This window comes from Triticum urartu, chromosome 4A (genome assembly GCF_056163025.1).
Source record: "Triticum urartu cultivar PI428250 chromosome 4A, HENAU_Tu73, whole genome shotgun sequence".
Taxonomy (NCBI): domain Eukaryota; kingdom Viridiplantae; phylum Streptophyta; class Magnoliopsida; order Poales; family Poaceae; genus Triticum; species Triticum urartu.
This window is the reverse complement of record NC_141876.1, coordinates 474,999,794-475,013,151: the sequence shown is the minus strand read 5'-3', so window position 1 is coordinate 475,013,151 and position 13,358 is coordinate 474,999,794. Positions and strand designations below refer to the sequence as shown.

General features: G+C 46.9%; 1 protein-coding gene across 2 annotated transcripts; it reads right to left on the bottom strand.

Annotated features, from left to right (window-relative positions):
* Positions 1 to 8,740: 8,740 nt before the first annotated feature.
* Positions 8,741 to 12,036, bottom strand: LOC125529346 (putative mannose-1-phosphate guanylyltransferase 1). 2 transcript variants are annotated; one of them, XM_048693760.2, is made up of 5 exons: positions 11,806 to 12,036; positions 10,584 to 10,726; positions 10,139 to 10,201; positions 9,808 to 10,047; positions 8,741 to 9,694 (listed from the first exon to the last, which is right to left on the bottom strand). In XM_048693760.2, exons 2-5 carry the CDS (start codon positions 10,692 to 10,694, stop codon positions 9,023 to 9,025), a joined length of 1,086 nt encoding a protein of 361 aa, XP_048549717.1. In that variant the 5' UTR covers positions 10,695 to 10,726; positions 11,806 to 12,036; the 3' UTR covers positions 8,741 to 9,022. The 2 variants fall into 2 exon arrangements, with proteins under 2 accessions (XP_048549717.1, XP_087374753.1); XM_087518627.1 differs by lacking the exon at positions 11,806 to 12,036 and adding an exon at positions 11,025 to 11,653.
* Positions 12,037 to 13,358: the final 1,322 nt, after the last annotated feature.

Sequence of the window (13,358 nt, the reverse complement as noted above, 5' to 3'; positions counted from 1 at the left end):
CGGCAACTGGCAGGAGCCTTATGGTTGTCATTTTATTGTATGCAATGAAATCGCGATGTAATGCTTTACTTTATTACTAAGCGGTAGTGATAGTCGTGGAAGCACAAGCTTGGCGAGACGACAACGATGCTACGATGGAGATCAAGGTGTCACGCCGGTGACGATGGTGATCACGACGGTGCTTCGGAGATGGAGATCACAAGCACGAGATGATGATGGCCATATCATATCACTTATATTGATTGCATGTGATGTTTATCCTTTTATGCATCTTATATTGCTTTGATTGACGGTAGCATTATAAGATGATCTCTCACTAAATTATCAAGAAGTGTTCTCCCTGAGTATGCACCGTTGCGAAAGTTCTTCGTGCTGAGACACCACGTGATGATCGGGTGTGATAGGTTCTACGTTCAAATACAACGGGTGCAAAACAGTTGCACACGCGGAATACTCAGGTTATACTTGACGAGCCAAGCATATACAGATATGGCCTCGGAACACGGAGACCGAAAGGTCGAGCGTGAATCATATAGTAGATATGATCAACATAACGATGTTCACCATTGAAAACTACTCCATCTCACGTGATGATCGGTTATGGTTTAGTTGATTTGGATCACGTAATCACTTAGAGGATTAGAGGGATGTCTATCTAAGTGGGAGTTATTTAATTAAATTTGATTAACTGAACTTAAATTTATCATGAAACTTAGTACCTGATTAGTATCTTGCTTGTTTATGTTTGACTGTAGATAGATGGCTCGTGCTGTTGTTCCATTGAATTTTAATGCGTTCCTTAAGAAAGCAAAGTTGAAAGATGATGGTAGCAATTACACGGACTAGGTCCGTAACTTGAGGATTATCCTCATTGCTGCACAGAAGAATTATGTCCTGGAAGCACCGCTGGGTGCCAGGCCTGCTGTAGGAGCAACGCCGGATGTTATGAACGTCTGGCAGAGCAAAGCTGATGACTACTCGATAGTTCAGTGTGCCATGCTTTACGGCTTAGAATCGGGACTTCAACGACGTTTTGAACGTCATGGAGCATATGAGATGTTCCAGGAGTTGAAGTTAATATTTCAAGCAAATGCCCGGATTGAGAGATATGAAGTCTCCAATAAGTTCTATAGCTGCAAGATGGAGGAGAACAGTTCTGTCAGTGAGCATATACTCAAAATGTCTGGGTATAATAATCACTTGATTCAATTGGGAGTTAATCTTCTAGATGATAGCGTCATTGACAGAATTCTTCAATCACTGCCACCAAGCTACAAGAGCTTCGTGATGAACTATAATATGCAAGGGATGAACAAGACTATTCCCGAGCTCTTCGCGATGCTGAAAGCTGCGGAGGTAGAAATCAAGAAGGAGCATCAAGTGTTGATGGTTAACAAGACCACTAGTTTCAAGAAAAAGGGCAAAGGGAAGAAGAAGGGGAACTTCAAAAAGAACGGCAAGCAAGTTGCTACTCAAGAGAAGAAACCCAAGCCTGGACCTAAGCCTGAAACTGAGTGCTTCTATTGCAAGTAGACTGGTCACTGGAAGCGGAACTGCCCCAAGTATTTGGCGGATAAGAAGGATGGCAAGGTGAACAAAGGTATATGTGATATACATGTTATTGATGTGTACCTTACTAATGCTCGCAGTAGCACCTGGGTATTTGATACTGGTTCTGTTGCTAATATTTGCAACTCGAAACAGGGACTACGGATCAAGTGAAGATTGGTTAAGGACGAGGTGACGATGCGCGTGGGAAATGGTTCCAAAGTCGATGTGATCGCAGTCGGCACGCTACCTCTACATCTACCTTCGGGATTAGTATTAGACCTAAATAATTGTTATTTGGTGCCAGCGTTAAGCATGAACATTATATCTGGATCTTGTTTGATGCGAGACGGTTATTCATTTAAATCAGAGAATAATGGTTGTTCTATTTATATGAGTAATATCTTTTATGGTCATGCACCCTTGAAGAGTGGTCTATTCTTGTTGAATCTCGATAGTAGTAACACACATATTCATAATGTTGAAGCCAAAAGATGCAGAGTTGATAATGAGAGTGCAACTTATTTGTGGCACTGCCGTTTAGGTCATATCGGTGTAAAGCGCACGAAGAAACTCCATTCTGATGGACTTTTGGAATCACTTGATTATGAATCACTTGGTACTTGCGAACCGTGCCTCATGGGCAAGATGACTAAAACACCGTTCTCCGGAAGTATGGAGAGAGCAATAGATTTGTTGGAGATCATACATACAGATGTATGTGGTCCAATGAATATTGAGGCTCGTGGCGGATATCGTTATTTTCTCACCTTCACAGATGATTTAAGCAGATATGGGTATATCTACTTAATGAAACATAAGTCTGAAACATTTGAAAAGTTCAAAGAATTTCAGAGTGAAGTTGAAAATCATCGTAACAAGAAAATAAAGTTTCTACGATCTGATCGTGGAGGAGAATATTTGAGTTACGAGTTTGGTGTACATTTGAAAAATTGTGGAATAGTTTCGCAACTCACGCCACCCGGAACACCTCAGCGTAATGGTGTGTCCGAACGTCGTAATCGTACTTTACTGGATATGGTGCGATCTATGATGTCTCTTACTGATTTACCGCTATCGTTTTGGGGTACGCTCTAGAGACGGCCGCATTCACGTTAAATAGGGCACCATCAAAATCCGTTGAGACGACGCCTTATGAACTGTGGTTTGGCAAGAAACCAAAGTTGTCGTTTCTGAAAGTTTGGGGCTGTGATGCTTATGTGAAAAAGCTTCAACCTAATAAGCTCGAACCCAAATCGGAGAAATGTGTCTTCATAGGATACCCAAAGGAAACTATTGGATACACCTTCTATCACAGATCCGAAGGCAAGACTTTTGTTGCTAAATTCGGAAACTTTCTAGAGAAGGAGTTTCTCTCGAAAGAAGTGAGTGGGAGGAAAGTAGAACTTGACGAGGTAACTGTACCTACTCCCTTATTGGAAAGTAGTACATCACAGAAAACTGTTTCAGTGACACCTACACCAGTTAGTGAGGAAGCTAATGATAATGATCATGAAACTTCAGATCAAGATACTACTGAACCTCGTAGATCAACCAGAGTGAGATCCGCACCAGAGTGGTACGGTAATCCTGTTCTGGAAGTCATGTTACTAGATCATGATGAACCTACGAACTATGAAGAAGCGATGGTGAGCCCAGATTCCGCAAAATGGCTTGAAGCCATGAAATCTGAGATGGGATCCATGTATGAGAACAAAGTATGGACTTTGGTTGACTTGCCCGATGATCGGCAAGCAATTGAGAACAAATGGATCTTCAAGAAGAAGACTGACGCTGACGGTAATGTTACTGTCTACAAAGCTCGACTTGTCGCAAAAGGTTTTCGACAAGTTCAAGGGGTTGACTACGATGAGACCTTCTCACCCGTAGCGATGCTTAAGTCTGTCCGAATCATGTTAGCAATTGACGCATTTTATGATTATGAAATTTGGCAGATGGATGTCAAAACTGCATTCCTGAATGGATTTCTGGAAGAAGAGTTGTATATGATGCAACCAGAAGGTTTTGTCGATCAAAGGGAGCTAACAAAGTGTGCAAGCTCCAGCGATCCATTTATGGACTGGTGCAAGCCTCTCGGAGTTGGAATAAACGTTTTGATAGTGTGATCAAAGCATTTGGTTTTATACAGACTTTCGGTGAAGCCTGTATTTACAAGAAAGTGAGTGGGAGCTCTGTAGCATTTCTGATATTATATGTGGATGATATATTGTTAATTGGAAATGATATAGAATTTCTGGATAGCATAAAGAGATACTTGAATAAGAGTTTTTCAATGAAAGACCTCGGTGAAGCTGCTTACATATTAGGCATTAAGATCTATAGAGATAGATCAAGACGCTTGATTGGACTTTCACAAACAACATACCTTGACAAAATTTTGAAGAAGTTCAAAATGGATCAAGCAAAGAAAGGATTCTTGCCTGTGTTACAAGGTGTGAAATTGAGTAAGACTCAATGACCGACCACTGCAGAAGATAGAGAGAATATGAAAGATGTTCCCTATGCATCAGCGATAGGATCTATCATGTATGCAATGCTGTGTACCAGACCTGATGTGTGCCTTGCTATAAGTCTAGCAGGGAGGTACCAAAGTAATCCAGGAGTGGATCACTGGACAGCGGTCAAGAACATCCTGAAATACATGAAAAGGACTAAGGATATGTTTCTCGTATATGGAGGTGACAAAGAGCTCATCGTAAATGGTTACGTTGATGCAAGCTTTGACACTGATCCGGACGATTCTAAATCGCAAACCGGATACGTGTTTACATTAAACGGTGGAGCTGTCAGTTGGTGCAGTTCTAAACAAAGCGTCGTAGCGGGATCTACATGTGAAGCGGAGTACATAGCTGCTTCGGAAGCAGCGAACGAAGGAGTCTGGATGAAGGAGTTCATATCCGATCTAGGTGTCATACCTGGTGCATCGGGTCCAATGAAAATCTTTTGTGACAATACTGGTGCAATTGCCTTGGCAAAGGAATCCAGATTTCACAAGAGAACCAAGCACATCAAGAGACGCTTCGATTCCATCCGGGATCTAGTCCAGGTGGGAGACATAGAGATTTGCAAGATACATACGGATCTGAATATTGCAGACCCGTTGACTAAGCCTCTTCCACGAGCAAAACATGATCAGCACCAAGGCTCCATGGGTGTTAGAATCATTACGGTGTAATCTAGATTATTGACTCTAGTGCAAGTGGGAGACTGAAGGAAATATGCCCTAGAGGCAATAATAAAGTTATTATTTATTTCCTTATAATCATGATAAAGGTTTATTATTCATGCTAGAATTGTATTAACCGGAAACATAATACATGTGTGAATACATAGACAAACAAAGTGTCACTAGTATGCCTCTACTTGACTAGCTCGTTAATCAAAGATGGTTATGTTTCCTAACCATGAACAATGAGTTGTTATTTGATTAACGAGATCACATCATTAAGAGAATGATCTGATTGACATGACCCATTCCATTAGCTTAGCACCCGATCGTTTAGTATGTTGCTATTGCTTTCTTCATGACTTATACATGTTCCTATGACTATGAGATTATGCAACTCCCGTTTGCCAGAGGAACACTTTGGGTGCTACCAAACGTCACAACGTAACTGGGTGATTATAAAGGAGCATTACAGGTGTCTCCAAAGGTAGATGTTGGGTTGGCGTATTTCGAGATTAGGATTTGTCACTCCGATTGTCGGAGAGGTATCTCTGGGCCCTCTCGGTAATGCACATCACATAAGCCTTGCAAGCATTGCAACTAATGAGTTAGTTGCGGGATGATGTATTACAGAACGAGTAAAGAGACTTGCCGGTAACGAGATTGAACTAGGTATTGGATACCGACGATCGAATCTCGGGCAAGTAACATACCGATGACAAAGGGAACAACGTATGTTGTTATGCGGTCTGACCGATAAAGATCTTCGTAGAATATGTAGGAGCCAATATGGGCATCCAGGTCCCGCTATTGGTTATTGACCGGAGACGTGTCTCGGTCATGTCTACATTGTTCTCGAACCCGTAGGGTCCGCACGCTTAAGGTTACGATGACAGTTATATTATGAGTTTATGCATTTTGATGTACCGAAGGTTGTTCGGAGTCCCGGATGAGATCATGAACATGACGAGGAGTCTCGAAATGGTCGAGACATAAAGATTGATATATTGGAAGCCTATATTTGGACATCGGAAGTGTTCCGGGTGAAATCGGGATTTTACCGGAGTACCGGGAGGTTACCGGAACCCCCCGGGAGCCATATGGGCCTTAATGGGCTTTAGTGGAAAGGAGAAAGGGGCAGCCCAAGGTGGCTGCGCACCTCCCCCCTCCCCCTCTTTCCCCCTCGGGGAATCCTAGTCCAACTAGGATTGGGGGGGGGGGGGAGTCCTACTCCCGGAAGGAGTAGGACTCCTCCTGCGCCCTCCTCCTGGCCGGCGCCCCCCTCCCCCTTGGCTCCTTTATATACTGAGGCAGAGGCACCCCAGAAACACACAAATTGATCCACGTGATCTATTCCTTAGCCGTGTGCGGTGCCCCCAGCCACCATATTCCTCGATAATACTGTAGCGAAGTTTAGGCGAAGCCCTGCTACTGTAGTACTTCAAGATCGTCACCACGCCGTCGTGCTGACGGAACTCTTCCCCGACACTTTGCTGGATCGGAGTCCGGAGATCGTCATTGAGCTGAACGTGTGCTCGAACTCGGTGGTGCCATAGTTTCGGTGCTTGTTCGGTTGGATCGTGAAGACGTACGACTACTTCCTCTACGTTGCGTCAACGCTTCCGCAGTCGGTCTGCGTGGGTACGTAGACAACACTCTCCCCTCTCGTTGCTATGCATCACATGATCTTGCGTGTGCGTAGGAATTTTTTTGAAATTACTACGAAACCCAACAGATTCAAGGTGCATAGTCGATCAGGGCCAGCCAATCACATAAGCCACTACACCGAGATTTGTTAACGATGTTCACCAACATGACTGCATCCCTCGGATATGACTACAGGCGCCCCTCCCCGTTGATACCGCTGCAATACCGCACACTAGCCATCCTTGCATCGGCACACGCCGCCAGATCCCCTGCGTGCTTGTGCTATTATATTGGCATATGTGCATCGTGTGTCTACCCCCGCATTACATGGGAGGCCTAGGATACATGAGTCCTACTAGGGCACCACACCATATCCTATCTACACACAATACGACTCAGAGTTCAAGTTTAATATACTTTGTACAAAATATTCGACGCAACTCCAACATGCGGTGTGGACGACATCCCAATCCTGCTTAAAGAGCATGGTTAATAGTATAGCCGGATGTTGGCTATATGATCTTGCCACATTATCTATAGCCTACCTTATGGCCTGCAAGTACAATAGTCACATATAAATATATACTACTTTGTTGAAACATGACCCACCTTCCTCTCTCACATAGTGTCTAGGAGCAGCCCGCTATTAATCAGTAGCCCGCTTCTCTTCTCTCTCATTCCTCATAAAAAAACATACTAATATTTAAAGCCTTATAGCCCACCTACATCATCCTATTGTACTTGCTCAAATAGGTGTGGTCAGACTAAGGGACGGGAAGCCGACTTCAATGCAGCGCAACTGCCAGAGTAGCCTTCTCAGTCGCTGAGTTAGCGTTGAAGCGGCGCCGCCCGCTCATCCGGTCACGTCGTTCTAACCGGCATGAATGCACACCAACCGCTTCGCATGGAGATGACTTTTCGCGCGAAAGGGTTTTGGATGGGATCGGGGTGGCGGACACGTACGTGGCGGCGCTCTGGATGTCCGTAAAGCTCCCCCCCTCCCCTCTCCTAATTTGCGTTCGACGGGAAAATGAACGTCTGAACCGGTCCGCGAACCGATGGCCTTAGTTCAAACGTTTGCGGGCGGTTTGAGGTCTGCGTTGGAGATGCACCGAGCCCCTAACAAACTTATTTGCTGGCACATCAGTACATCACCAAATACTGATGACGTGACATCACGCAGTATAACAGCTAAAATGAAATCGTTTTGAGATGCTCTCCCCGGATCGGGGTTCGTCTCCCAAAACGATTTCAAAACGTTCGCCAATGAGAAGCCGTCCCTATTCCATTGACCCGCTCAACCCAATCAGCAGTTTGTTTAGGTGGAAGGTCCGCTTCGCTCAACCCTGAAAGCAAGGGACAGCAACTCGGGGTGGCCTTCCGATCGCACGACCGGCATACGTGATCTTGCTCCTCTCCCGTACGTCCTTGGATGGAATCAATCTCCCAGGACGTCGACTTCTGAATCCAGCTATCATTCATTTGTTAAGGTCAAGTGCCTGCTGTCGCAGGATCCAATAGAAACTTTGTCAGGTCCAGATCGACCACTTGTTTAAAGCGCAGGTGGGAAAAAATTATAGCACAGGCCATGGAAGCCTTGCCACCATCCAGAAACTAAAGTACACGCGACTCTGGTTAAAGTTTGTGCTTGAAGAAACAGTCTCGTGCTGTTCTGAATTTTTCTATGCCCCGGAGCATCTGTCAGTTGCTATCATACAGCTAACGATCGGTGTGCCCAAATTATATATTGTACTGACTTGCACTGCACCATCACAAACTGCTTCAGTTCCTTGCCATTTGCCAGCATAAATAACTCGGGATCAGAAGCTTCTGCACCGGTGCCACAAATGCCGCCACAACTGGCCACCTAAATGAAAACGTGGCCGAGTCCACGGTCCGCGTGACGTGGACAGCATACCAAACGTGGAATAAGAAATGCTCTCATAACCACAACTCCAGAAGGACGCAGTACGACTCGTTTGTACTATCCAGCAGTGTTTTCCATTAAAAAAATGAGGGCTGCTAAAGGTCACAATGGGTAAGAACATGGTTTAGTAACTTACACATTTCCCTAGACTATGTTACTACCTCCACAGTGGGTAGGAACATCTATATAGTGTCATGCAACAATGTATTTATTAGGTTATAGACTCATTGTTTCTTGGAGTGTGTGATGTTCCGGTAACTTAGCTAGTTACCACAAGCACCTCTCTCTTCATTAAATATGTGACACATAAGCAAAGTTGCATTGGAGTGTGTGATGTTACTCCTAAGTTCCTCTCCATTGTGACCAGCCGAATGCAGATTGTGCAACTTCTGAGTCATGGAAGAACACATTAAAAAAACATCACACAGAAATGGTAAAACTGATGCTTTATTCGCATTCATCTGACACCTATCTACAAATTGAAGCCCGGGGCTTAAATTTAACCGAGACACATTTTGTCTTCCAAAAAGAAAGAAAGAAAAAACTTGCGACACGTCTAAACATACATAGAGCCTGATAGACACTTGGCAGTTGGATTACACTTGCAGCTCGGTGACCAATAAAACAACAAACGCATGAAGAAATATATAACCCTTTTTCACCATGTGGCGCGGGCGCGGGAATGGTGGCTTTGCTCGGCCCGATGGCCACACTCACATGACGATCTCGGGCTTGAGGATGCTGGACTTGATCTCCTTGTGCGGGAGCACGACGCCGCCGTTGCTATACACCTCGTCGCAGACGTGCACGTCCTCGCCGAGGATGGTCATGTTCTCCACGCGCGCCCACTTGCCCACCGTCGAGTGCCACCCCACGATGCTGCCGGAGATGCACGCGTGCTTCTTCACGCGGGCGCCCCGCATCACGGTGCACCTCGACAGCCGCACCCCGGCCTCCACCACGCACCCGGGCCCGACGGCCACGTCCGGCCCGATCAGGCACCCCTCCCCGATCGTCGCCGTCTCGTGCACCAGCACGTTGCCCAGCACGTGCGCGCCCGCCGCCAGCCTCGCCGGCGCCCGCTTCCTCAGGGACTCCAGGTAGAGGCGCAGCCCCGTGATGTAGTCCCTCGGCTGCCCGATGTCCATCCAGAACCCCGGCAGCACCATGGCGTACAGGCCCTTGTCGGCGGCGATGCGCGGGAACACCTCCTTCTCGATGGACGTCGGCTTCAGCTCGATGCGGTCCAGCACGGACGGGCTCAGCAGGTAGATGCCGGCGTTGATCTTGTTGCCCACGAACACCTTGGGCTTCTCCACGAACCGCTCCACCTTCCCGGTCTCCTCCTCCGTCACCACCACGCCGTACTTGGAAGGCTCGTCCACCTTTTTTCATATTAAAATCAAAGTAGCCACATCCATTTCTCAGCATATATATGGACGGACACCCAACCTTCAAGGTAAATTTTACTCGTCACTAGGCCTTGGTCACCACGTACCTTGGTGACCATGATCGTGGCCTCGCCGCCATGGGACTTGTGGAACTCGATGAGCTCTGCGAACGGGTACTCGCTGATCACGTCGCTGTTGAGGACGAAGAAAGGCTCGCCGGATCCGTCGTCGAGCTTGTCGCGGGCAAGGGCCAGCGGTCCGGCGGTTCCCATTGGCTCTGTCTCCTGGGAGCAGGTGATCTTGATGCCAAGCTTGCTCTCGAAGTCCTTGAGAAAGTTGAGCATGACCTGCAATTTGTTTGACCAAAGCAAGACAGTGAGATCTGGGATTCTGACGAAACAACAGTTTTCCAAGGCGTGGCATGCCATGCTCAATTACCTCTGGCTGGTAATTGATGGCCAGGACAACTTCTGTGACTCCCACATCTTTCAGAGCCTCGATCTGGTGACAAAAGCATTACAAAAAAATTAATCACAAGATACTCTGAACAATTAAAGTCCCAGCCAAGAAAAGGATGCTTGAAACGGATGTAAATTTGCCCAGGACAGGGAAATGGTCAATTATTGGTTACCCCTTTTAAATTCATATATATATATTTTGTTTCTATCATCACAATTATTTGAGACACACATGGTGATGCATACAGGTCCATGACTGTTGCTGTGCGGAATCTATTCACATGGACCACCTAGCAAATCATGGACTGATGAGGCCTTGCATAAACAAACTCACACAGGTTGTCACAGCACAGGTAACTAATCAGGATACCCCTTTTAGATTCATATATTGAATAAGAAACAAATTATGGAGTATTTGTGCTGACCTGATGCAGGATCATGGGCTTGTTGGCGAAATCGACGAGCGGCTTCGGCACGCTGAGCGTCAGCGGCCGCAGACGAGTGCCGAATCCTCCCACAAGAATGAGGGCCTTCATGGTCGCAGTCCTCCTAGCTCAACCCTGTGAAACTGCAGCAAGCAACCGAAGAAGAAACGAATGAGATGATCTGATCCAGACTCTGTGGTCACGGAGGGTCGGGGTATACGGTTCAGACTTCAGAACAAGACACTAAAACCTCCTCTCCGCCCTGCCGATGCAGACGCCATGTGTCCCAAGACAGCGACCATCTTTGCATCGGCCGGAGCACCGGGAGTTTGCATTGCACGGGCAATTCAAGGAGCAAGAACATACAGTAGTACACACGTATTACATAGGAAAGCAAAAAACGGCAGCGTTGATTTGAAGGCACTGGGATAGGAGGACAACCTGATCCTCTAGCGCTGGGGACAATCTGCGGCCTCGCCCGGGAGACGGGATTTTTCTCAGATTTAAGGAAGCAGGCGATGGTCCTTTATGTGGTAGTGGGTGAGGAGGAAGACGGCAAAAATGCAGAGGTGGCATGGAGGGGCCGCTCCACTTTAAGCTTTAAGCCTAATCCGTCCATCTATCTATCAACCTATGTGCTGTTGAAAATGTGGTTCTCCGGACGCATGTATTGCTGTCGTGTTGCTTCCACCGGAAAACCAACCCAAATGCCGCTAGATCTCCAGCCAACAGCCCGGCACAAAACACAAAAAGAGCCGAGCTTTATTCTGTTGATCCTCCTTGGCTCCTTCTCCGTGACGCCTCTGTTTTTAGTTCCGGGGCCAAAATGATTTACAGGCTGGATCCATGATGAGATGGAGATGGAGATGGAGACAAGACGAGCAAAGACGACGAAAGTGGTGGTCTCGCAACCGTCGAGCCCGGGCACCTACCTACCCCGCACGTAAGATTACAAACAGAGGGGAAGACGAGAAGTGGTGATGAACAGCGGGGGGCTTGCTCGTTGCAGATCTGGCTCCTGCCGCGTCGAGGAACCAAACCGCCGCCTCTCTCGCCACCCACGACGCAATGACCAAGCCGAGGGAGAAGCAACTCTAATGGCGGAGGGAGGTAGACACATAGCATGGCGACACGAACAAAACATTCAAACGCGTAGAACAGAGCAGAAGCCACAGCAAGGGACGAGATCGATCAGCGTGGCGCTGCGTGCGTGCGTGCGTACCTCGACGCGAGGGCAGCCGGCGGAGCAGGAGACGGCGGCGCGCTCGAGTCGTCCTCCTCCGGGGCCGCGTCAACGGCGGGCGCCGAGGAGGAGAATTTGAGGAGGATGGAGGGACAGGTCAGAGGGGGGAACGGGAAACCGTCGGCTGAGTCGCGGGATCGCTGCTTGCCAGGGACGCGGCGCTGGTTTTATACTGGTGGCTTCCTCGCTCTCTCCTCCCTCCGGCTGCTGCGTGTGATTGACGGTTTGACACTGTCTTCCGCCCTAATGAACCCCTGCAACCTTTTTCCCTCTTCTGTTTTACTATCTGCTTGCTGTATTCGTTTCTTTTGGCAATGATGAATTGCTGTCCCGGGCGGGCTAATCCCACCCGCCGACGCGTGATCCAACAACGGGACCGGCCGGCCGCCAGCTTATCCGCGGCGCGTGAATGGCCTGTGGGCGCCGGCATTATTACCTTCCCGTTTTACAGGGCAGAGTTTTTAAGTTTTTTTATATATAGCAAAAGATAGCTACTCTCTCCGTTTCTAAAGGCCTGTTCGGCATCCCACCGCTCCACACTCCCGCTCCTGAAGCTTGCAGAGTTGAAGTTAAAAATTGCAGAAAGGGGAACAAGCGCTCCCTGGATCCTCGAATTTCACGGAGCAGGGGTTGCCGAACAGGCCCTAAATATGAGACAGATTTTAATATGAATTATATATGAAGTAAAATGAGTGAATCTAGACTCTGAAATACGTCGCCCATTAAAATCTTTAAAAGGACTTATATTTAGAAAGGGGGAATAGTCTTTACAATTGATCGGTGGCAGTGTTAACAGGAACTACATTAGGATCATGCAGTGTGCTTAGCCACATATGTCTCCCATGAGGGAGGGAGACACTGTATGTGCTTCAACATTAGTTCATGGTAGAGATTACAACTAGAAAATAATTTAACAGTTTTTCTAATTTTTCTAACAATGTCGGCGTAGTTTTCTCCTTTCTCATAATGGATATGGCCAACGACTTGTTTGTAGTCTAACGCAATGTATACATTTTGTGGTCCCATGCCCCACACAAGTGATAGGCCTTCCCTGCAGGCCATTGCTTCCAGTGACGCCGGATCCACAAGCCCTTGTACGACTAAAACCGATGATCCCAAGTAGCCTTCATCTCTATCCCGTCATGTCGATGCCGTCGTCCCCAAATTAGGGCTAGGAGAAACTCCAGGGAAGGTGGAGTGGTTTGTGATGGGCGTTGCTTCATGACTGTTTTTAGTTAGTACAATTATTATTCCCTCTGTTCTTTCTGGTAGGCGTTTCCACATGGCGTCCCTAATGTCATGTTTGCTTGAGCTTCAGGAAGCAGGTTTAGTTTTGCCACTGAATCTGAATCGCAAATCCAAAACAAACAGCTATTTCGAATCAACTTTTGTTAGTGAAACTGAATATGGAATCTGAAACAAACGGTTACTTCGAATCAGCTTCGCCAGTGAACTTGAATCTGGATTCTGGCCATTTTTAGTGTAATTTGCTGAAGCATCTTAAAGTGTACTTCGGTGGTGAAGCTGGTTTT

Coding starts and splice junctions, on each gene's coding strand:
- LOC125529346 (XM_048693760.2), bottom strand. CDS start 10,694: ATGAAGGCCCTCATTCTTGTGGGAGGATTCGGCACTCGTCTGCGGCCG. Junction 10,202..10,583: donor AGCCCATGATCCTGCATCAG/GTCAGCACAAAT, acceptor TTTTGTCACCAG/ATCGAGGCTCTGAAAGATGT. Junction 9,695..9,807: donor CCACGATCATGGTCACCAAG/GTACGTGGTGAC, acceptor ATATGAAAAAAG/GTGGACGAGCCTTCCAAGTA.